We start from the raw sequence: 25647 nt of genomic DNA, 5'->3' as shown, positions 1-25647 counted from the left end.
GTCATGTTCAAGCTTTGTTTTGCCGAAGACAAGTATGTCATCGACAATGGCGGCTACCCCTGGGAGGCCTTCGTAAGTCTCGTCAACGCGCCTTTGGAATTCGTCTTGAGCTGAATTGATTCCGAACGGCAGCCTCAAGAACCTGTATCTGCCAAAGGGGGTGTTAAACGTTGTTAGCAGGGATGACTCTGTGCTCAGCTTTATGGCCCAATAGCCTGATCTGGCGTCAAGGACGCTGAAGTACTTTGCTCCAGCGAGCTTTGTGGTGACATCTTCTAAAGTTGGTAAGGGGTAGTGGGGCCTTTGTATTGCCTTATTGAGGTCTCTGGGATCCAGGCAGACTCTCAGCTTGCCAGTCTGGGGTTTTTCTACAACTACGAGGGCATTGACCCATTCTGTGGGCTCTGTCACTTTGCAGATCACGTTGCTCTCTTCCATCTTGTCAAGCTCCTTTTTTAGTCTGTCTCGCAGGGCGATTGGTACTCGTCGTGGGGGGTATACTACCGGTGTGGCGTACGGGTCGACATGGAGGTTGCACTCCCCTGGGAACTCTCCTATGCCCTGGAACACATCTGTGTATTCTCTAAGAAGGCTGTCTGTGTCTGTGCATGGCTTCATTTCATCCTCGGCCACAGCCAGTATCAGCTTAATTAGCTTAAGGTCTAGGCTAGCTCTCATTCCTAGAATGGGCGGTGCTTTAGTGTCTACTATGTAAAATTCCAGCACGATGGAGGTATTTTTGTACTTGCACTTCAGATGACAGGTGCCCTTCACTTTTAGGAACTCACCACCATAGCCGGAGATCTTTTGAGTGGCTTGTTTTATGGCAGTATCTCTAAACAGTCTTTCAAATACGTGTACAGGAATTGCATTGGTCTGTGCACCAGTGTCAATTTTGAATTTAATTTTCTGAGTTCCGATTTCGATATCAGCATAAGCTTGTTCGTTGCATTTTCCTGTATTTTCAGTTGTAAGACCATCAATAAAAAGTTCTACCTGCTCATCTTCGGTGTCTTCATCCACAGCGTGTATCACCTTTCTTGTATGGGTGTTTGTGTGTTGTTTTGATTTGCAGACTTTTGCAAAGTGGTTGAGTTTTCTGCATTTCATGCACTGCTTGCCTTTGGCTGGACAGGCGCCGTCTTTAGTAGTGTGCGGGCCTCCACATCGGTCACAATCTCTGTGTGCAGTGGCGAATTCTCTCGGCCTGGCTTTGTAGCTCGTGTGTGTTCGTCTGTGCTCCGGTTTTCTATTTATGGCGTGTACAGCGTCAGTATTGAGGTCTCTGCCTCCAATCATATCTTTGAGTTGGACTTGTGCTATCTCGTGTGAGCGCGCGATGTCGATGGCTTGATCTAACGTTAGCTCCGCGCCGTGGCTAAGCAACTTCTCCCGCACTCGCGGCGAGTTTGTAGCAAACACAATGCGGTCTCGTACCATCTCGTCGCTGTTGGGGTACCCACAGTCCTTAACTAACAGCTTTAGCTCCGTGACGAAGTGTTCAAAAGTTTCTCCATCTCCTTGCGTTTTCTCATGGAAACGATATCTTGCGTAGATCGGGTTAGACTTTGGTGTGAGATATGCGGTGTACTTATCGTAGTATGTTTTCAGTTTCTTTGCGTCTTCATCTGTTAGTGTCCATGTGTTGAAAACGTCCCGTCCTTTCTCCCCGATCCATAAAAGGAGGTAGCTGCATTTTTCTTGTTCTTGTTTTTCCCGTAAGGGTCCGGAAAATATTAGCTCTGCGTGCTGTTTGAAACGCCGCCATGCTTCCGGTAAATTAGCTGAATCCCAATCCATCTTGGGTGCTGGGACGCCGAAACTATCCATATTTGCGTATTAAATCCTCTACTCTGACACCATGTAATATTCGTTCGTTTGCACACTGGCTAAACTAGCTTTCATTAAATGATTGACGCTCACACGAGGCATTCAGAACTTTTTGTTTATTTCGCCAACCTAGGTAATCCCAGTCTCGCGAGATCACCGGGATCTTGCCCGAGGGCTACGGTGTCCCTTTGGGGACATACAGTCAGTATGTTACAATCGCAACGCTTACAACCAAGTAAGTCTTCTTCAAGTGATGGAAGAGGTCTGTGGAAAAGTTGAGGCACAAGGATGGATCCAGCATTCACAGCTTTTTCCCCCACGATGGATGACTTGTGAAAATATATGCTGAGATTCTTTGACCAGATGTAAATAAGAGGCAAGATCAATAAAGTTAATTGATTCAATGATTGCAGTAGATTTCTCTATTTATTTGGGGGAAGGGGCATGAAAACTCACCTAAACTGTCATGATCCTGCCGCCTTCTCCCTCTGCTGGACATTCTTAGACTCACGCCCTTCCTCCGGGCACACACACGCACACACTCACTAGGATTCACCTGCCCCTCATTACCTGTTGACATCACGCTCATTCTTTCCACACCTGTTCCCCTTTTCCTCCTGATTGGTTTCTCTACTTCTAGTCCTTGTTGATCCTTTGTTCTCCGGCAGATTATTAACTCTGTTTACAGATGTGTCAGAGCTGTTTTCACCTTCCCCTATTTTGTCTTGTCCTGTCTGGTCTTCTAGACCTTTATGTCTACAAGACCAGTTCATTTCGCTTGTGCTTAATTTGTGCTCTGCCCAGCTCGCCTGCCACTGATTACTACCATAATAATGAATACAAAAAACCTGCTCGACGATGACTTGGGCTGTATCCTTACGCCTGCTCATTACCGCCGCTTTGCATCTCCGGACCGGTCTGCCTATCCGGGTCTACAGCATCTTGAGTTGTTATTTGATGAAAGACTTTATGTTCATCGGCTTCAGCGGCCTTTTACTTATTTTCTATTAAAGAGACTAATTTACCTGCTTTCGCCTTTGGGTCCTCTCTCTCATCCCTGACAGATTAATATGGCCAACATGGACCCAGCAAAGGAGAACCCTTTTCAGACTGCTCTCAAGATGCAGGGGGCTATGCTGGGCAAGCACGAGGAGGAGTTGAACGCCGCCCGTCACACCGTTGAGACATTGGCCGTCCAGGTGACTGATCTGATCCCATTTCATCCCTTTACCTAAGCTTCCCTCCGCCAAGGAGACCGCCCAAGTCGTCGTCGAGAAGGTTTTTTGTATTCACGGTCTCCCCTCTGACATGGTCTCCGACCGGGGTCCCCAGTTTGCGTCGCAATTTTGGAAGGAGTTTTGTCGACTCATCGGTGCGTCCGCTAGCCTTTCCTCGGGTTTTCATCCCCAAACTAACGGCCAGGCCGAGTGGGCTAACCAGAATATCGGCCGCATCCTTCGCAGTCTTGCCTTCCGTAATCCTACTTGGGCCGAGCAGCTTCCTTGGGCTGAATACGCCCACAATTCGGCTCCATCCTCCGCCACCGGTCTTTCCCCGTTTCACTGCTGCTTAGGTTACCAGCCTCCCCTTTTTTCTGCTCAGGATTCTGAGTCAAACGTTCCAGCCGAATCCTTTATCCAACGCTGTAAACGCACCTGGAGAGGGGTGAGATCTGCCCTTCTAAAGTAATTTGTGCTCTGCCCAGCTCGCCTGCCGCTGATTACTACCATCGTAACTTTTGAGTAGGCCTACTCCACACAACGGCCGCCTGCTCATCACCGCCGCTTTGCATCTCCGGACCGGTCTGCCTATCCGGGTCTACAGCATCTTGAGTTGGTATTTGATGAAAGACTTTCTGTTCATCGGCTTCAGCGGCCGTTTACTTATTTTCTATTAAAGAGACTAATTTACCTGCTTTCACCTTTTGGGTCCTCTCTCTCATCCCTGACATAAACTCAGCATTAAAGATCTTGGAAGAACAATTAAGTATTTTCATTCATGTATTTGTGTATCTACAGCTGAATTTGTTATTAAATCAACAGAGAACACACTTGTAGTTTTGACGTTAGTATTTATTTTTGATAAATGCATTAGTTTTTTACGATTGCTTAAGCACAATTTTAAAAACAAGGCTCATTTTGTCGAAACACTACACACAATTCACACATCACACACACAAGTAGCCGAACACCTCAGTTCTTTTGCAAAATGAAACCCTTCTTTCAAAATGTTACACTAATTTAAAAAAAGCCAGGTCTGACACCGTATGGCACACACATGGTTCATTCAACCTGATTCTGTTCGATTCATTTACACACTGCTGTTCTCAATCTGAAACACTTGTAAAATGTCTACTTTTCTAATATAATCTGGGTTTGCTTTTTCTTTAGAGATATTGTTAGAGTATATGAATATATTGACCAAACAGTACACACAAGACCAGTACGGCATATTGATGAATATTTATTTCTCTCCACATTGTAAAATCATTCGATTCATGCATTTTCAAAGGTTTGTTTTTATATCTGCTGAGGTTGGGTTAGAGTTAGGGTTAGGGTCTCAATGTCAACCCATGGGTACTCAGTACTCATGGTCAACCAAGGTTGCCCAAATCGCATCTGATAAATTTGGTCCCCGTCTTTGTCCACATCCTACTCCAGGTCTACCTCTTCCTTCCCCCTGTTACCCTCTCTTCCCCCCCTTTCTCACCCTCTCTTCCCCTCTCTACCCCTCTCCCTCCACGGGCTCCCCCTCTCATCCTCACTCTTCCTCTTACTGTGACGTTGCCTTCCATTTTTGTTGAAGACAGGTGAACTTACCTGTTGCATTTTTATAGTGCTTAAACCTGATTGGTGTGTTTACAATTTAGCAATCATGTGTTTGTGCACCTGGTGGCTGTGTTTAACAGATTGGCTCATGGGTGTGGGAATTTGACAGTCAGTGCTTTGGAATTGCAAGGAAGTGACATCATGATATACTTCTGTGTCTGATGTATACAAGTTTGTTTAGTGTTTTGCAAATCATTGTGTGTAATGTTTTTCAAATAGTGTGAAGCCGACAATGTGCTTACAGTTGTGCAAATCTAGCCTTGAGGTTTTGCTAATTGTGGGAAAAGTTTAATTTTAGTGTGTAAGTAATCGTAAAAAACTGTAAGTCTTTTTTTGGTTCAGTGTTACACTAACTACAGACAGTACATACATAAGTGGGTTGTAACATATTTAAGAATATTGTTTTTTACAGACGCTAGGACACATTTCTCAATACTTAGGTCACTTTTGCAAAACTCTTCACACAGTTCTCCTAACCAACTTTCAGCTTGGCAAAGCAGTTCATTTCACATTCAAAATGCACTACAACTACCAAAACACTTTCAACTCAACTCATTCTTCCAGAACACTAGCAAAGGTTGACAGCCGACAAACACACTTTGTCACCCACAAAAAAATGACCTAAAAAACACTAACATGTAGCATTATACAATGTTTTCTTGTGTAAAACAAGGACACATCTCTGTTTATAATTCACTGCAATATGTTACTGGAATGAATCAGACCACCATCTACAATGAGAATCAGCTGTAGCTGGTCCAATTGTTTTTATAGCATTTAATTTTAAGATTTAAAATATGTCATTAAAATATTACTGTAGGAATGTAGCAAATTGCTGTCTTACTCAGTTTTGTATTATGTTATTGTTTTGAACATTTAGTAAAAAAAAAATTGAAAACAGTATGTAAGCATGTGCAAAGTGTACTAACACAATTGAAAATATGCTGAAATGTTTGAAAAAAGTGCACTTTTGATGATCTGTTGTGACATTAGCACTATAAGTTTTGAAAATGTACATATTGCTTGTGAAAATAGTACAAAGTGATTAAAAAACAATTGAAATGTAGATATAAGCCTATGAAAACCAAAGAGCTTTAGATTAAGAACATGTATTCAAAAATGTACGCCATTTGATGTAAATGTTTCATTCTGACATGCGTTTATGGCATTTTGAATGCAGTGTTACATTTTGAGGGAGATGTGAGGCATTGTGTTTGCAGATTTGGGAATTGTGTGTAGAGTTTTGAAAAAAGGAGACATGGTTTTAAAAACGTGTGTAAGCATTTGGAAAAAACTGTAACCTCAATCTTGCGCAAAAAAACATAATATAACACTTAATTTGGAAATAGAAATCCCAGCCCAGTTTCAGTTAAATTTAAGTTAATCTAAATTAAAAGAAACAAGTTCATAAAACTCAAAACCATGAAACCATTCAGATTACTTAATATGTGTTAGTTTTGAGAACTTAAAAGAAAAGTGAACTAATTGAAGTAATCTCTACTCAAACCAATGAATTATTATTTTGCACGATCGCATAATGTATTGTGTTAGTGTATTATTGTATTTTGGAAACTAGTGTTGGAGTTTAGTTTACAATGTGTGATTTTGAACATGAAATTAACCGTTTGCCAATTGTGTGTTGGTGTGTTAAGAGTTTAGAAAAAATATATTGATCGTAAAAAACTGTAAGACTAGTGAGGGATTTTATTCTGTACTGGTTTTGGTCACTTTAGATCAGTTCTCCAAGCGCATCCATCTATATTTGAAAAGATTCGCTTTTGTTATCAAGGCTAAAACACTGAGCACTGACTGCTCCCAGATTTCGAGTAACATCAAACTGATAAACCAGCAAATACATTTGTTTACTATTTATTTTACAAACAGTAATTCTTTTGGGAAGTCTTTGTGTACATGCTAATGTGTTGTGTTTTAGTTCTTGCATTTAGCTGATAGAGGGAGCTACTAGATAACGTCTGTTTGCTTGTTTGTATGGTTAGAGTCACTATACTTTTAAAGCTAACAATATTAATTTATTCTCTTGTATAAAGTTCTCTTGAGTGTATAGTGAATATTTGTTTTCATTTAGAATAGTTTTGTTAATCAAGGTGAAAATAAATGCAAATGCAAAGAACATATACATAAAACAACTCACATTTCACTTCAACAGTTTTGGTTTTGTGAGAACAATCTAACAGCAATGCTGACAACTTTAGCAATGAAAAATGTCTTAAAGTATTGTATAATTTTTTTACTTTAAAATTACTAGAAAAAATATTATATATATATATATATATATATATATATATATATATATATATATATATATATATATATATATAATACATATACATACTTGTCCAGTTGTGTACAGCATTCGGGACCTTGTGAGTGTTAAAAGTGCAAGGATTTGACTGCACTAGAGTGTGGGAATGTTTTGCTAAGCACAGACAGAAGAAATGAACAGGTGAGCTTTGAAACAGTATGACTGTCGCAGCTGATAAACAAGTAACATGAGATGTTTTTTTTACTGACTAGGTTGTTATGTTTACAACATTATGCAACCAGCATTTAAAGTCAGCACAGCATGAAAAATGGGCATTTTGTGACTTGTTAAACGGTCATATTTACTCTAGTGTGGGAGTGTGAACTTGTTCCACCATATAGTTTCTCAGAGGGTGTGTAGTCTAGAGTCGATATTAAATCTTATGAAAAATGTGACTCTGCCTAAATCTCCACAAAACTGCAAAAGTTCATACATTTCAAATGCAGTTAGTGTGAAATGAACTCTAAATGCAGTAAAATGCCAACAACTTTTATTCCTTTTCTCAGAAATTATGATTACAAGGCCAAATTATTTCACAAAATTTCAAAAAACAAACACATATATATATATATATATATATATATATATATATATATATATATATATATATATATATATATATATATATATATATATATATATATATATATATATATATATATATATATATATATAAAAAATTTTTGCCTAAAACTCAGTAGTTCAACTTGGTAATAGGAAAGATTGTTTACAGAAAAATAAATGTAATTCTTAATAGAAATCAAAACTGACTTGTGGTGTGGTGTGTGTGTAATGATATTTGCTATATGTGACCATGGAGCACAAAACCATAAAGTCGCACGGGTATATTTGTGGCAATAGCAACAATACATTGTATGGGTCAAAATTATAGATTTTTCTTTTATGCCAAAAATCATTAGGATATTAAGTAAAGATTATGTTCCATGAAAATATTTGGTCAATTTCCTACTGTAAATATATAAAACATTTATTATTATAGTAATATGCCTTGCTAAGGATTTCATTTGCACAACTTTAAAGGCGATTTTTCTCAATATTCAGATTTTTTTTGCACCCTCAGATTCCAGATTTTCAGTTGTAAAGTTGTATCTCTGCCAAAATATTCTCCTATCCTAACAAATGATGTATACATCTCAATAAAAATAAAAAAAATTACCTTTATGGCTGGTTTTGTGGTCCAGGGTCACATATAGCCTAATGGTTTGGCAGAAAAATTGAAAATAAGTTATTTGTATGTGTATGTATACATGTATTTATTTGCTTGCTTATTTGTTTACTAATGTGTGATTTTTGTTACAAGCCACATTGAAACTATATCGGATACCAGGAATAAATTATTTAATTAAATGTTTAATGCTTCATTTGCTGACTTTTCCTTTATCCCCTTTGCCATATCAAACCTGTCCATTGTTTCTCATTGTTTGTATTTTATTTGACTCTAAGCATTTGTAATTCTCTGGTCTTAATTACATCAAACGCAACTTCTAAAGGTAAAGAAAATGGACTTCTTATCCAAGAAAATCTAAGCTTTTATTTTCTGTTGAGCTTTACCAAGATGTGTAGTAGACCTCTGTTCTTTGTCTGGTCTAATATGTTAATTGTTTGGATACTCAGCAGTCTTTAATTATCTGGCTGGGTCAAGCATCAAGTGTTCTCAGTGTTGTGTGTTCTTGCTTGATCATTGGAAAGCAAAGCTGAGTCATCTGTCTTTTCATTCTTCTAGATCGCTATCACAGGTTTGGTCATCCATAGAAACTCTGTCTACCCGTCCCACGAGCCCGGGGGTGAAACTCTCTGATGTCACACACCCTCCCCCGTCACTCGGGAGGAAGAAACTATTAAAAGATTCATTAGTAATTACACAGGTGACTGTAAACAGAGTGTGGAGACAAATGACTCACTGCCGAAAGCAGAAGTAAAAACAGTACTCATCGCTGTGGAAATATATATATATTTTAATACTTACATAAATGAAATCTGTTTATTGCTTGGTAACACTTTACAATAAAGCTTGATTTGTTAACTACTTTAGTCAACATAAACGAACAATCAACAATCATTCTAGCATTCACAGTTTTAGTTAATCTAAACATAATACATTTAAGTTTAAAAGTTGTATCTGTTAAAGCTACACTGTGTGATATTTTCCCCCATCTAGCGGTTAAAGGGTATATGACCATCCAGTGAATATTAGTTTCTGTTCCTCTCAATTCCGATTTAGTTTTAACTCCTACGGTGGCCGATTTAGTCCAAGATTAACATGGCTTCCAGTTCGACCTCGTCCACATTCGACACGGTGCCATCGAGTGTTAAAACACGAAAGGCGAAGCTTGAATTTACGGGTATGTCCCTCTTTGGCTGATGTACTTTCAAGATGGAGGGGCAACATGGCGACCCGCATTCGAACCCTCACCCGTATGTATTTTCAATGGCATATTATAAACTTACGAGAATACTTTATTACTTGAAAGAAGTAAATATACATTAATGAGCACATATATTTTTGAAAGTGTTTTTAGCTAAGAATAAACTAAAAAAGTTACACAGTGTAGCTTTAACATTAATTCATGCTTTACAAACTATGATATGGATTACATTTGTACACATTCTGACAGAAGAGACTCTAAGGTCGACATTTTATGGAAATGTGCTTCTTACTATATAACAAAACTCATAGTATGAGCTATTTTCCAATGTGTGATAAACTCATTTGCCTAAAACTAGACCAACCAGTTCTCTGTGTAAATAAAACAATAGGTGCTTTGCTGATTTTGAGAGCATGTAGACACTTCTAACTCATGTGTCCACTGTCCATATAGGACAAACCCAATTGAATTAGCTAATTAGATTGGACGTTTGAACACTAATCAAATGTGATTCACCATTACCTGTTACCTAAATTACGGTCATATGATTATGATGACATGATCTTTGAATACCAATTTAATCAATTCTGATGTTTGTATTGAGATGTTCGATACTTCAAATAGAGGCTTTCATAGAATTCAAAATAACCCATCTGAGAAAGTAATCTTTGGCAGTCCATCTTTCCTCGATACCTTAATTGAAGACATTCCTTACCTGTGTGGAACCGTATCCTCTTTCTCCTTGCCAAGGGGATTTTAATGAGCTGCCATATAAAATAGAGCCATTCTTGTCCTTCTGGCCACCAAACAGAGCGTTCTTTCATTCATGAAATGATCAGTATCCCTGGGTCTATCCCTCTTTTTTCCCTCCGTTTTCTACACAGCGAACACCTGAGATTGATTTTCATCCCTTCACCATGTGCCTCTAATGTCTGTTCCCTGCAAACCCTTGGACAGCGAACACTTTTTAGCTCTTTTAACTGTATAGTGCTGCAGTGGCTTTAGGAAAGCTTCCACCTCTTTCTCTGGACATTGGAAACCAGGTCAGCATTCTACTGCATGCTTTTCTCCTTGTTTTTTTTACTAAAATGATCAAATATATTGAACGGGATGAAAGATTGTGGATCTTAAAGTAGTGGCCGTCTTAATCTTATCCAAGCAACTGTTTTCACCATTGACGTCTTTTTGTGAGATTGTGTAGGTGAGAGGGTGGCATGTAATATACTTTGCTCGAAATGACTCATTTCGCTAAACTCATTATTAAAACCGTCTGCGTATAATGGTCACGTAATTATCTCTAAGTAGTGATGAAATGTGTGATATCCTCCTCCTTCATCGGCAATTAGTGAAGACAAAAGGGAATCAATATTAAGCGTCTTGTGGGTGTGTGTTTTAGAGGGTAAATCAACATTTCAAAATCCTATAATACAATTTGTGCTCTTTTAAGCATTTAAACGAATTGCCCAGAGCTAATTATGTTACTTTGTCTTTCAAAAACCTTCACGCGCCTTGTGTTCTGTATTATATATTTGTGTCTGCCTTGCTTCTTTAGTCTTCATTTATGGATTACTCCTATTGTTGAACCATGAATCATGTTATTTTCTACAAAAACTATGAATAACTGTGAATTCATGATTCATAAAATGCCCTATTCAGCGAATAGAAATCCACCCAAATCCAAACACGAGTTAAGACTCGCCCCTGGGTTTTGCTTGAGTGATGACACCACAGGCCAGGGGGCAAATCATAGTGACGTGAGAGTGATTCTGTGCTGCCCCTCCTTGTTCCCCTTCGCATAAAAGGGCCCGCTTTATTCCCATGTTCACTAAACCAGCTCTACAGACAGAAGCATATTTTATCTTTCACTCTCTTTTACTTCAACGCACAGCATGGTATCAGCAGGGTTACAGATGGTGGGCATAGCCCTGGCCATCATTGGCTGGATCGGGGTAATTGTGGTTTGCGTTCTCCCTATGTGGCTCGTCACAGCTTTCATCGGACAGAATATAGTCACTGCGCAAATTACCTGGGAGGGAATCTGGATGAGCTGTGTGGTGCAGAGCACTGGCCAGATGCAGTGCAAAGTCTACGACTCCATGCTGGCTCTCAGCTCAGATCTACAGGCCGCCCGCGCCTTGTGTATCATCTCCATCCTGGTGGGTGTTGTGGGAATCCTCTTAGCGGCTGCTGGAGGGAAATGCACCAACTGCATTGAAGATGAGAGAGCCAAGGCCAAAGTTGGCATTATCGCAGGAGCTATCTTCATCGTCGCTGGAGTTCTGTGTTTGATTCCAGTCTGCTGGACCGCCAACACAATTGTAAGGGACTTCTACAACCCTTTAACCGTCAGTGCACAAAAGAGAGAGTTGGGCGCTTCATTGTTTATTGGGTGGGCCGCTTCGGCACTGCTGATCATTGGCGGCTCACTGCTTTGTGCAAATTGTCCTCCCCGAGATCAGTACACCACAAAGTACACTGCTCGGCCTGGAGGAGCCAAGGGGTATGTGTGAAGAGGAGCCAAGGAGCACCGCAAATACTGACATTCAAACGGCATCATTTTGTACCTTGGTCAGCTTTTGACCCGTGGTGTTACAATTGACCATGCATGCGAACGCTCTATCACTGACCAAATGGTTGAATTAGCTGTCAGCTGCCAAGACATGACAGGAATGGGGAAATACTAAGAGAATATCTGGTCACAGCGCTGAACAGAAAACAGAACGGGGACTGTAAATATCTCTTCTAAATTTTGCAGACTGGCTTCATACTCTGAGGAGGTGCTTAAACTGTTAAGGATTTATATAAAATGTAAATGTAATCATATTGTGTTTTAGAATTGTGAAAGTTTTTTTGTGATAAGCTACAAAACATTTCAACTATATGCATTGTGACAAATAAATTCTTTAAAAGCACTCCAATTAGTTTCTTGTGGTCCATTACACAGTCAAATGGTGATTTTTGCATATATGTCAATTATATGTTTAAATATGAAATGTTCTCTCTTTGTTTAGAAAGACGATTCTGTTCCCAATAAATTATCTACTACATAATTGGTTAATATTACTTTAAACTATTATATTACACACACACACACACACACACACACACACACACACACACACACACACACACACACTCAATTCAATTGTGCTTAATTGGCATGACAATTTTTACAATGTATTGTCAAAGCATCTCTAATTTTTACAGTGATTCATCGTACACTAGTCAAAAGTTTGGAAACTGTACTATTTTATTTGTTTTTGAAAGAAGTCTCTTCTGCTCACCAAAGCTGCATTTATTTGATCCAAAATACAGCACAAACAGTATTATTGTGAAATATTTTTACAATTTAAAATTACTTTTTTCTATTTTAAAATATTTTAAAATGCAATTTATTCCTGTGATCACAGATGAATTTATCATCATTACTCCAGTCTTCAGAGTCACATGATCCTTCAGAAATCATTCTAATATGCAGATTTGCTGCTCAAGAAACATGTATTATTATTATCAATGTTGAAAACAGTTGTGTACAATTTTTTTTCAGGATTATTTAATGAAAAGAAAGTTCAAAATAACAGCATTTATCAGAAATATAAAGCTTTTGCCACATTATAAATGTCTATCCTGTCACTTGATCAATTTAATGCATCCTTGCTGAATAAATGTATTCATTTCTTTAAGTTCTTTCCCAAAAAACAAAACAAAAAAAACCTTTTACCGACGGTAGTACTTTTGAACGGTAGTACAATGTTACAAAAGCTTTCTATTTCAGATAAATACTGTTCTTTTTAACTTTCTATTCATTAAAGAATCCTAAAAAAAAAAATGCTAAATTACATTTTAAAATATATTCAAATAGAAAACAGTTATTTTACAAAAATGTAATAATAATAATAATATTAATATTTTATTATTATTATTATTATTAAGTTGAAAAATCAATAAACCTTTAGAATTCTATGAGCAATTTAGAATTCAGCGCATGTATGAGTCTGTGTGTGTGTGTGTGTGTGTGTGTGTATGTGTGTGTGTGTGTGTGTGTGTGTGTGTGTGTGTGCGTGCGTGCGTGCGTGCGTGCGTGCGTGCGTGAGTGCGTGAGTGCGTGCGTGCGTGCATCACTTGATTGGTCGAATCCTCACCCGTATGACATCAAAGTACAATGAGAGCATACAACTCCTTATGCTTTTGAATCGCTCATGCGGTTTTTTGATATCATATGCTGATCGGTCTGCGCAGCGCAGATGCATCTCGAACAAGCCTGCACTCTAAAAAATGCTGGGTTAAAAACAACCCAAGTTGGGTTGAAAATGGACTAACTCAACTATTGGGTTGTTTTAACCCAGCAATTGGGTTGTTTTAAGCAAACATTTAACCCAACCGCTGGGTTAAAACGACCCATTCACTGGGTTAAAACAATCCAATTGCTGGGTCAAAACAACCCATTCACTGGGTTAAAACAACCCAATTCCTGGGTTAGTCCATTTTGAACCCAACTTGGGTTGTTTTTAACCCAGCATGTTTTAGAGTGTGGTGTGTTTGTGTTTCCCGCTGCCCTAGCACGGGCTCTGAACTAGCACCCGGTTCATTCTGGAGGAAAAGGGGTATGGCAGAACTCAGCATGCAGGGCTTCTGTTGGGGTTTTGTCCCATTTCTCAAATTCGTGATTTAGGAGAGGACCCCAAATTCCACTGCCATATAGTGCAATAGGTTCTATGGCTGATTGTTTTTTTAAATAGGATTGATTTTTTTTTTATGTCATAGAAAGCCCTTCTTGCTCTCTTTCAGTTCATTCACAGACAAGTTGAGGTTTCCGTTTGCCTTGAATTTCCACCCGAGGTATGTGTAGTTGGTGGCATGATCAATTTTGGTCATACCAAGGAAGAAATTTTGTCCCTGACATCTGGGTCTTTTCTGAAATGTTAGTGTTTTAATTGTGTTATGGTTGATAGTCAGGGCCCAGGTCTGACAGAACTGATGTAGACCCTCTTCTGTTGGAGACAGCAGCACCAGATCTGCATCTGCATACAGGAGGAACTTCATAGAGGAGTCATGCAGTGTGAGGCCAGGAGCTGCTGATTGTTCTAGGAGTTTCGCCAATTCATTGATGTAAATATTGAAGATGGTCTGAGATAGTTGGCAGCCCTGTCTCACACGTCAAGTCACCTTTAGCACTTTAGCACTATAGCACTTTATACAAAGCAGATTGTTTCAAAGCAGCTTCACGGTGTTAACAGGAAAATAATGCAACAGAATTTGATTCGGCTGTACAGCCGCTCTGGAGAAAACAGTGATGTCATCCAGATCAGTGCAATTATCATACAGTGACAATGTGGGCAGACCAGTTATATAGTTGAATATTTAGTGTCTAACTGAGCAAGCCAAAGCCAAAGGTGACAGAGGCGACAAGGAACCAAAACTCCATCAGGTGTTTTGGGAGAAACCAGGCTCAGTCAGGGGGCCAGTTCTCCTCTGGCCAATGAACAAACAGTGTATTATTATGATTCAGGCAACATTACAGGTCAGAAGTCATATTAGATCGGAATATTCAGAGTATTCGTCCAGTTCCATCTGATTGAAGTCATCACGCCGGAGACGGGTTTGTTGAGGATGTCATGTCGATGAAGCCTTCACAGGGGAGAGTCTAGTTGGCACGGTCTCTGCAGACACTTCAGGGCTGCGTTGTGGTCGCAGGCACAGGTCCACCATCTGATCTGGATCCGGCTGACTACAGTAAACGTATACATACACACACATGCCCACACACACACTCTCACTCTCGCTCACACAACACACGTTTGATTCCCTATATTATTTGACAAATAATAGTTGTATAATGCTGTATAAAAATTTTGAGATTTGCGATTATAGAAGTGTAGATTCTTTTCTGTAATGCTACGTTCACACCAAATGCGAATAGAGCATCAGGAGCGAGTGATTTCAATGTTAAGTCAATGGAAAGGTGCGCTGATGCGCGTCTGGAGGTCCTGCGGTGCGATAGACGTGTTTTGCGCGGCGCGATAGACGCGATTCCGCCTGATTCGCACGTCCAGTTTGCGCGCATGAGGCGAATTGGACGCAAATTGAGCGTCTTGCGCAATACGCGCGTTACACGCGAGTGGTGCTTTTGTGCATTCACGCGTTTGAAGCGAATTCGTGTCTGACGCCCGAGTTGAAAAACTTTGGCGTCAATTCAAGCTGCGTTAACCAATCAGAAGTCTGCTTGCTGCTGTCACGTGGCAAAGTGACGTGATGAGAAACCCTGCATAATTAAAAAATACTACTATTGTGTCGCAAAAGGTAGTTTTAAGACTTTTTCAGGAATGAAGTTGTTTAAAGCTCAAATCTGTGGTTTATTTATAAAGAGAGTGCCTATTTAAAAAAAATGATCTTGCGTTGTGAGATCCAGGCGATCACCGGTCGCTCAGCGCTCTTTAACCCCGGCGAGAACAGCCTTTCCTCGGCTAGTCCTTCTGACGTTTGCTGCTGGCTCTGATGTCCTGTAGTGGTTTGTCTTGTGTGGATCTAACAGGCGATCTTTGGTGTCATGAATATATATCGTTTTCTATATAATCTATAATTTGTTGTCTGCCAAATCGTTTTGACTGAGGGCAAAGATAATTTTCATAACTTTATTTTTTAAGGATATTTAAATATACATGCAGTTAAGATAATGTAGGAGTTACCTGAACCACATTTGTGTGGCTATTAATGTTTAATATATATTTTTAATGAAAATGTAAAGAGGCAGAGTGGTGTTTTATGACACATTTCTCCTGGAGCGCTATTTGCGTTTGGTGCGTCTATTTTGCATCAAACGCTCGATTTATACGAGTCCACAGCGAATTGGGCGCGCGAATGGATTCAAAATGTTCAAGCGTCCAACTAGACGCAGTAGACGATTTTGACGCTCTATTCACGTTTGGTGTTAACGCAGCATAATGAAGCTCCATAAGTTTTAAATATGGAATCTTTTTGTCTGGAAATTAACAATGGAAATGTGGAATAGAGTTTTGTAGCTGTTACGCTATTAAATGTCTACACAGAAAATTTATTTAAAAAAATAAACCTACCAAGTAAATGGAGTAAAAGTTTACAGTAACTGATCCCAGTCTCCTGTATCTAACCAGGAGCAGAAAAAAATAAAATATTGTTTCAACATATCAAAATAATTACGATTCACACAAATTTTGGCATCCTTGGTGGGATAGCACACTCTAAAAATGTTGGGTTGTTTTAACCCATTTTTAGGTCAAATATAGACCCAACCGTTTGTTTTATTACATTTTTAACCCCAACGGTTGGGTTTGTGCTTATTTGACACAAACATGGGTTGAAACAACCCAGCATTTTTAGAGTACAGATGTGATCATGTACATAAATCATTAAAAAAAAAAGTTGTTTCCCTGTTACAATCATGGCTAGGTTTAGGGTTTCGATAAGGAACGTTATGGTTAGTGTGCGTTTTCAACGCTATCTCACAACCAATACGAACATATTTGTACGACCTCACTCGTATGAATTCGTAAGATTTGTCTAAACCGCAGTGACGGGTAGGTTTAGGGACAGGGTTAGGGGTAGGTCATTCGTTTCAATTGGGCAACTCGTCAAATACATACGAATTGACGTGAGATCGGATTGGCATTTTGTTTACAATTTCTTGCAATTTTGTTTGTTGTATCATCTACATATCATAAAAAATTGTAAAGAGAGTATACAATAAATATTTTCAACCATAATCACCCATCTAATGGCCATATCTTTTCACAGTTCCTTTGAGCAGTGCAAGGTCATTTTGAAATGTTATTTTTTAACTGACCTTGAAGGACCTCGAAGTTCTGCTGTGCTTTGCCAGTTTCTCTTGTTTTGTGTTTATAGTGTAAGCAGCCAAATGCGAAGTCATGTGGGCTCTCCATAGAAATCATCAGCTCAGGACAAACAAACTCCGCCTTTTCAGACTTTTCCTATAAAGAGCAAACATGTCTGGTTTGCACACTTTTGGCTACTTTACCACTGTAAAGGCAGGCTTGTGATTTAAAATGGTCTCCCAAGGACTCCAGATTATGGGCATGGCCACAGCCATGCTGGGTTGGCTGGGGGTCATTGTCGTGTGTGCTTTGCCCCAGTGGAGGGTGTCTGCATTTATTGGAGCCAACATTGTCACAGCACAGACCATCTGGGAGGGCATGTGGATGAACTGTGTGGTGCAGAGCACTGGACAAATGCAGTGTAAAGTCTATGACTCCATGCTGGCACTCAGTTCTGACCTTCAAGCGGGCCGGGCCATGATCATCATCTCCATTTTGACGGGACTCTTTGGAATCATAATTTCTATGGCTGGTGGGAAGTGCACCAACTGTATTGAGGACCCCGGGTCTAAAGCAAAGGCATGCATCATTGCAGGGATTCTCTTCCTCGTCTCTGGACTTCTTTGTCTGATCCCAGTGTCGTGGTCAGCAAACACGATCATCCAGAACTTCTATAATCCACTGATGGTGGAGGCCCAGCGAAGAGAGTTGGGTGCAGCTCTGTATATCGGCTGGGGATCTGCTGGGTTGCTCTTACTGGGAGGAGGAATACTTTGTTGGAGCTGCCCACCGAAGCACGAACGCATCTACAACCCCAAGTTCTCCGCTGTGAGGTCCAGTTCTACTAGAGAATTTGTCTGAGATGCAGAACCCATATGACAGGCCTTAAAATGCACACTCAAGTAACTGCAGATCGAATTACTGTATGTCAACAATTAATCTGTAGAATTACTTTTTACATGTAATAGTGTAACATTTCCCTTCTTCCTAGCAATACATTTCTTCTGAAAATAGATGAAGTATGCCACTACATATATCACCTAGTACTTTCCTGTAAAATGAAAGTACTTTACTTCTTTATGTGGGTATTCCAGTAGCTCAAACAATAGAGCAAAGTGCTAGCAGCATCTGATGGGTTTGATTCTCTGGAAATGCTTGAACCGCTATAATGTATACCTTAATAAATGCAATGCAAGTCCCTTTGGATAGTTGGTCAAATGCATAAATGTATATATTGCAGCTTTTACGTTGGGAATATAAATAGGTTTATTTATTTAAAAATGTCTACAATAATACCTTTTGTATTTATTCTATAATTTGTCATGTGTATTGTGTTTTTTTGTCATAATGTACTAGCATCAATAAATAAGAATGCTTCCCAAGTCTTCAGATTGTGATGTAGGGTATAAATTAAAGCATATATCATATAGTTCATAAGCTCTTGGGCAACAGAACACTTCCAACATACTTTTACAATGTTTTCTCTAAAAAATAAATAAGTTTAAATCTGATGGCAAATTCTGAAGCCTAATCATCAAAATATCAGAATATTTCTCTCTTGGCTCTGTTTAAATATTTAGCATATGATGTATGCACTGGCCTCTTTAATATAGTATTTTTAAGTGACATGTTCCACATTCATTGGACTGGCGTTGCTCTGTGAAACAGTTGTAACTGCATATTATTAGTGAGATTGTAATTTCAGTAATGGAAACTCAAGGCTTGGAATATTCTGTAATATGTGTTATAACTTTTCTACCCAAAATAAAGTGTAAACATTGCAAAAACAATCTGTTACTTTGTCTGTTAAACACTGCTTAAGCTCAAGACAAAATTTCTTTTCTTTTTTTTTTTTTTTTTACATTTTATTAAAACATGTACTGTAATAATGTACTGTTTTTGTTTTGTTTTGTTTTGTTTTTTACAGCATTTCACCTCTTTCAAATATATATTTCATTTTAAATAGTGTGTTAAAAAGCAGTATTCATTCATTTGTAATTAATTTCCACTCATCTGCACTGTCAAAAAAATTAAAACCTCTCCAACTTAAACATTTCTAGTGGCTAAATTGAATTTCTGTGAATTGAATTTTAGCAATTGTGGAACAGTCTGTTAACAGAAATAATATGTTGAGCCAATGGAAAAATGTAGTTTACCAAACCATGTCCAATTAAATATTTAAAATTGTAGTAGCAATTGTATTTCTCACTGTCCCAAAAGAAAAACCACTTATGAAAAACATACATTAAGCAAAATGCAGAGCAAAGACAAGAGGTTGACATTTTATCACATCACTTTAAAAACAAATCAATTCCAACACAGGATATTTGGTGGAAATACCTTATTTTAAATCAGGAAAAACACTGAATACATTCAAGAAATCTTCTGCATAACAGGATTGATGTGGTGAAGAAAACTTTCAAAAACGGCACTGCATGGGTTAAAAATGGCAAAGTTCCCCTGCATCACATCTGGCAAGTGACAGAGCAGAAGTTCAGTCAGGACCACTTAAGTCAAAAATACCATAGACAAACTTTTAGTAAATTTCTTATTGGTATATTTTGCAAAAGTTACATTTGGCGGTATGGCTCTGTTCTAAATTCCCCATCCTTATCATGAGCTCCATGAAGAGCCAAGACAGGGAACAGCAGCAGCTTCAGGGCACAACCTCCCATTTTAAACTGGGAGGATAGCGTAAATCCCCCCATTGAGAACAGAGCATGCATCAATGACAACAGAATGGCATTAAGTTAAACACAAGTTTAAGGAGGAGGGGTTAAGAAGAAGCAGTGTGGAAGCAGGCAGACTGAACCGCTCAAACTCTCAAAGTTGACAATTGAGTGCATAGGAATCGGATCAGCTGATATGGGCGGGGTTGGAATTGCCAATCAGGTGATAGCGGAGCTTGACTATGTTTTCCGGCTGAACTAACGCAAAATGCTTGATTTATGTCTGATTTAATTTTTAGACTTGTGTCAGTAGATGTAAAAAACAGGGAAAACACAATGTTATTATACAAAATGCCTTTTAAACTTTATACCGGGTCCTAAAGCAAAACTTTGGAGAATCATTTCAGTGCTCAATACTCACCATAATGTCTTGAAACTTGTGACGATGTATGCCTGTATTCTTTTGGGAATGTTTGTTTCGTTCTCCAGCACCGGCTGGCTCGGCGCATTTTGTGCATGCATACACAGTTTTTTGGATGTTCACTTCGACTTGATAGATTGACTGAGCACAATTAAATATGTTTGGTGAATATAAATTAAGCTTTAATTAGTACAATGCATCTTTTTACATGGGGGTAATTTTTGGAAGTAATTTATTGAGCCAATATGTAATTGTCAGTTTTCACAATTTTTCAAAATGTGAGTGTGAGGACATATCTTTGACACAAGAGAGACAAGACTGAAATTGTTTTGAAAGCAGCTATATGCGTCTTCACTGAAAACACTGAGGCTGCATATTTTAAGGATCTTGTTCAGCAGGATTTAACAAACAGCTCTGCAAGGCTCCTCCCAAACGAGGATCTGCGTCAAACAGGCCATCACTTCCTGCTTGTTTCTCAGACACAGATGGATTACGACCAGACCCACAGCTGCTTTTGATTGCGACAAAACCATGGGAAGGATTGCTAAAGAGATTGCTGGCCAGACCCTGTGCTTTATTGGTTTTTTTGGTATATGTGTCTGTTGTGGTATTCCCATGTGGCGTGTCACCACGTACATTGGTGCCAACATTGTCACGGGCCAGATTGTCTGGGACGGCTTGTGGATGAACTGTGTAATGCAGAGCACAGGACAGATGCAATGTAAAGTCACAGACTCAATAATGCGACTGACCCAGGACTTGCAAGCGGCACGTGCGCTGACCATCATCGCAATAGTGATCGGCGCCATTGGAATGCTCTTGACGTTCGTGGGTGGCCAGTGCAGTAGCTGTCTGAAGAAAGAGTCCTCCATGGCCAAAGTGCTGATCCTGGGTGGCATCCTCTGCATTATAGCTGGAGTCGCCTGTCTTATTCCGGTCTGCTGGTCCTCGGCTGTCACCATCTCAGATTTCCAGAATGTTCTCACAATCGAGACACAAAAGAGAGAGCTTGGGTCATCCATATACATTGGCTGGGGCGCCTCAGCTCTTCTTCTGTTTGGAGGGATCATCCTGTGTACTTCCTGTCCACCGAGAGAAGATATGTATCCAAATTACCCAGGCATGTACCCCTACCAAGGACCTATGTATGGGCCTCCTGGAACTTACATGCCTGCCAACACATATGCACCTAATGCAGCATATGCTGGAAGTTACCTTCCTAACAAACCTTATCCAGCCCCAGCTTACTCATCTGTTCCGGGACAATATCTTTAGCTAATGGACCATTTTTTTTGACTGACACCTTCCAGAACAGTGCTCCTCAATATTTTTGAATGAAATCTGTACTTAATTCAGTGTTTGATTGAATAAAATGTATATATCCAACAACAACAACTCTATTTAGTAACTTGCTTGCAGTGTCTTATTCTTCGCTACCCTGTGAATGGAGATAAAACTTGTTTGTCCACTTCCTCCACTCATTCCAGTTGTTCTAAAATGTTGTATTGCTAATTGCCATATGAATGTATGTTTCAACACAGTAGGTGAAATTTGTCGGTACTGTTGTGTTGTTCACTTTTTGTAAATCAATCCTTTTCTTATGTTTTTATTTTTATTTTTAAGAATCTGTACATTTGATTGCGTCTCCACAGAGGAATGTTTTGACAATGAAGCTTCTGATTTTTATAAATTATCAATAAACTTAAAAATTGTCAATAAACAATTTTCTGGATTATTATAAATGATCTGATATTGTCATTTATGAATTTATCCATCATTAGTTGATTAATTGAAACTTGAGCAATAAACCTTTTTCGCCCAGCTGCCAACCAGTTAAAAATGAGAAAATATGATTAAAAAGCCCCATTAGTTTTCAGAGAAGCGTTGATGTAATTGTTTTGTGAATTCTACTTGGAAAGTACCAGGAATGCTATCACGAAACAGGAAATGACCGCATTTGTTAAGTGTAGCATTGGCTTCGTTTTTAACATTAGTAAGAAAAGAAAGCAAACTGAAAAATAATATTCAAGAAGCGTTTAATTCGTCCTGCCATCAAAACACAAATAGCTCTATTTTTAGTGTCACATTTTTTTGTTTTGTTTGGAGTCTCAACAAGGCTTGCGGATGATACCTACCCAATCGTTTCGGTTAATGACTTGGCCATTTGTATTTGTGACATTGCTATTGTTCAGTTCCTTGTCAATGCGCATCTCATCGAAACTAGCCACTGTATCAACATTCCCTTCTGAGGAATCTGGTCAGGCTTGAAAATTCACCTTAACCTGGTTTCAGGTCCATCCAACTTGGACTCCTCCCTTCAGAGAGAAAATCTTAAAACTCTGAAGGTTAGGGCTAGAAGCCATTTCTACGATAAGGAGAGGAGTGAACTCTTTCAACCCAACGAAGCCAAGCAAACGAGAAGAAATGGTGTCTATGTGTCGACAGATGCTGGGCATGTCCCTGGGCATTATTGGGTTCATCGGAGCTATTGTGATTTGTGCTCTTCCTATGTGGAAAGTGACAGCATTCATTGGAGCCAATATTGTGACTGCGCAGACCATCTGGGAGGGCTTGTGGATGAACTGTGTGATCCAAAGCACAGGACAAATGCAGTGCAAAATCTACGACTCTCTCTTGGCCTTACCTCAGGACTTGCAGGCTGCTCGGGCTCTTGTGGTCATCGCCATTGTTGTGAGCATCTTTGGGATCATCCTTGGGATTGCCGGTGGGAAATGTACCAGCTTTGTCGAGGGTGAAAGCACAAAGGTCAAGGTGGCTATCGCTAGTGGTGTAATCTTCATCATTGCTGGAGTGCTGGTTCTGGTTCCCGTCTGTTGGTCAGCTAACACCATCGTCAGGGATTTCTACAATCCCTTGCTCACAGATGCCCAAAGAAGGGAGATTGGGGCTTCTCTCTATCTTGGATGGGGTGCAGCTGCACTGCTGATCCTGGGAGGAGGTATACTGTGTAGCTCCTGCCCACCTAAGGAAGACAACTATGGCGCCAAGTACTCTCAGCCACGGTCCGTTGCCACCAGCAAAGCCTACGTCTGAAAGAGATCAAGCACACAAAGACTTTTTACTTGCAAAGACTCTTTTTTTTCTGTAAAACCTCTTTATTCCCACCTGTGGACTTTTTCCCCCGAGGAGAAACAGTAGAAGAACAATGTCTGATATGACATATAGTTTATTTACTGAGTTTTTATTGCTGTGATTATATACTGATCACTGAAAGAGAAAAATGTGCATGTATAATGTGATGAGAGGAATTGAACTCAGTGAAGCAGATCTGTTTTTTTTTATAAACAATCCATTCTTGCAATTTATGTTTAATATGACAATAGGAATAGTTTCATTAATCAGAAAATTAAAGATATCTAACTGTTAATAAAGTACAATGTCTACGATTTTTTTGTTACATAAATTAGCATTTTTGCACAGATGTCTTGATCATTACATTTTTTCTTACTATTTTGTTATAAAAATAAATGGTTCTTTATTGATACTGCATTGACATCATCTCATAATAATAGTTTGACAATACTGAATATTCTCACATTAAAGAAAACATTTCAAGCAAATTTTCCTATATCAGCCATTTTGGAAGTCGCCCATTTAGAATTTTGTTGTAAAATTCTGTATTTTATGAACACATTAGCATATCATTATGAAACTTGGTATCGGTCATCAGCGCCATGCCCTGAAAGAGCCTGAGAAGTTTTGGGTCAGCGCCACCTAGTGGTAAAAAAATCTATATATACATGCTTATAACTTTGGATGTGGTTGACTTTTTTTTTACAGCAATCGTCTGGGTAGATTCCTGAATCCTTGCCGAATTCAACGATACCAAACATGCTATGTTTCGCTTTATGGTTTGTCCAACGTTGTGATTTAGCGTTAAATTTTTTTTTTTCAAAAATCTAATATTATTCCAATCGATTAATTGCACCACTTGGTGGTGCTATAATTGAATAAAACACTGAAATCAGCACTTACTACAGTACAGTATTTTGTTGTAAAATGCTATATTTTACGAATGCCTTAGCATACCATTACGAAACTCTGTATGTGTAATCAGGACCATGCCCTGAAGTTTTGAAACAGCACCACCCTTTGGTCAAATTTTATGATGAAATTTCAAAAAAAATATGTTTGATTAAGTTTGCTTATTTTAATGAAACTTGGCCTTGAGTAATACCGAGAACAATGATACAAATTATGCCATATTTGGTCGAATTTTCTTTCCGCCATTTTGGATTTCTTTGAAAACCTACTTTTTCGCTGGTCTGAATTTCACCAAAATTGGCCCAGATCATCTTCAGACCATGCCAATAAAAAGTAATTCAAAAGTTTTTCAATAGGGAAAGCCATTCTAAAATTATACATCAATGAAATTGTAGGCATGCTAACCAAGCTGATACTGAGGCTGTATGTCTGTAACACTTTAGCATATTGCCACCAAACTGTGTGTGTCATTGTCACCTCACACTGACCACACTAAAATAATTTGATAAAAGCGCCACCAATTGGTCAAAAGGGAAAAAGCAAGCTAATCATATTACAAGTGATATTACATATGTACATATTTGTGATATTTCTGCCATTTTGACAAAATAATTTACAATGTCTGTAATTACTCATTGTTGCATTTTTTCTGAAGCAGCGTTGCAGACGATGTTGGACATGGGAATATCCCAAATGAAATGTCCCACTTCAGACCTCAGTAAGTTTCAGGCAATCAGAGGTCACATTCACGTTGACCACATGATTTTGCCACCACACAATGAGAGAATATCACGTTTTTTTTATCAACTACGGCAAAAATGTTAGCAACATAAAATCGCTTTGAAAACAGTAGACGAAAAACAAAAACGAAGGCATATTACCGGAACCGGCACAAGCTCAACTGCCGCTCTCTAGGCAAAACAGTCGCAGTCCTCACAATTAAACATGATCTTTGAGATGCAAACGAAAGACTGTGGTCCATCTACATCTACACTGATATGATGACGATACTATGTTAAAATTGCTGAGCACCACAATATGGAACACAACCTTGTTTTTCACAATGTAAATTCAAACATAAAAATGGAAGGTCCAAAACTGATTCAAATGTAACACACCAAAATGGCTGAAGACACAACTAAAACAGAAACAATTCACAACCTAGATAGAACTATTGCAGAGTCAATGTCAAAATGCAGAATCGAAAGTTTTTCTGTATCATAAAACATAAGAAACAACAACAACAACAAAACAACAATGTATGATTGTCCAAATATTGTGGCTATTCTGTCAAAATCCAGTCAAAATAGCTCCCATATTGACTGGTACTGTGATTTGATTTGTCCTTTTAACTCCACTGCAACCAGGCCTGGATT

General features: G+C 38.9%; 4 protein-coding genes across 4 annotated transcripts; all 4 read left to right on the top strand.

Annotated features, from left to right (window-relative positions):
• Window positions 1-11257: 11257 nt before the first annotated feature.
• Window positions 11258-11878, top strand: cldna (claudin a; the record flags this gene model as incomplete). The annotated part of the gene is made up of 1 exon (XM_079823066.1): window positions 11258-11878. One exon carries the CDS (start codon window positions 11258-11260, stop codon window positions 11876-11878), a length of 621 nt encoding a protein of 206 aa, XP_079679192.1.
• Window positions 11879-17407: 5529 nt separating this feature from the next.
• LOC307130152 (claudin-4-like) lies at window positions 17408-19225 on the top strand (the record flags this gene model as incomplete). The annotated part of the gene is made up of 1 exon (XM_079823063.1): window positions 17408-19225. The coding sequence occupies one exon, from the start codon at window positions 17408-17410 to the stop codon at window positions 18035-18037; it is 630 nt and encodes a 209-aa protein (XP_079679189.1). The 3' UTR covers window positions 18038-19225.
• Window positions 19226-20749: 1524 nt separating this feature from the next.
• On the top strand, window positions 20750-23320 carry LOC307130153 (claudin-4-like; the record flags this gene model as incomplete). Its single annotated transcript, XM_079823064.1, has 1 exon — window positions 20750-23320. Exon 1 carries the CDS (start codon window positions 22691-22693, stop codon window positions 23318-23320), a length of 630 nt encoding a protein of 209 aa, XP_079679190.1. The 5' UTR covers window positions 20750-22690.
• Window positions 20750-23768, top strand: cldnf (claudin f). The gene has a single exon (XM_079823055.1). The coding sequence runs from the start codon at window positions 20798-20800 to the stop codon at window positions 21539-21541; it is 744 nt and encodes a 247-aa protein (XP_079679181.1). The 5' UTR covers window positions 20750-20797; the 3' UTR covers window positions 21542-23768.
• Window positions 23769-25647: the final 1879 nt, after the last annotated feature.

This window comes from Gobio gobio, assembly GCF_949357685.1.
Source record: "Gobio gobio genome assembly, chromosome: 8".
Taxonomy (NCBI): domain Eukaryota; kingdom Metazoa; phylum Chordata; class Actinopteri; order Cypriniformes; family Gobionidae; genus Gobio; species Gobio gobio.
This window is presented reverse-complemented; position numbering and strand designations above follow the sequence as displayed.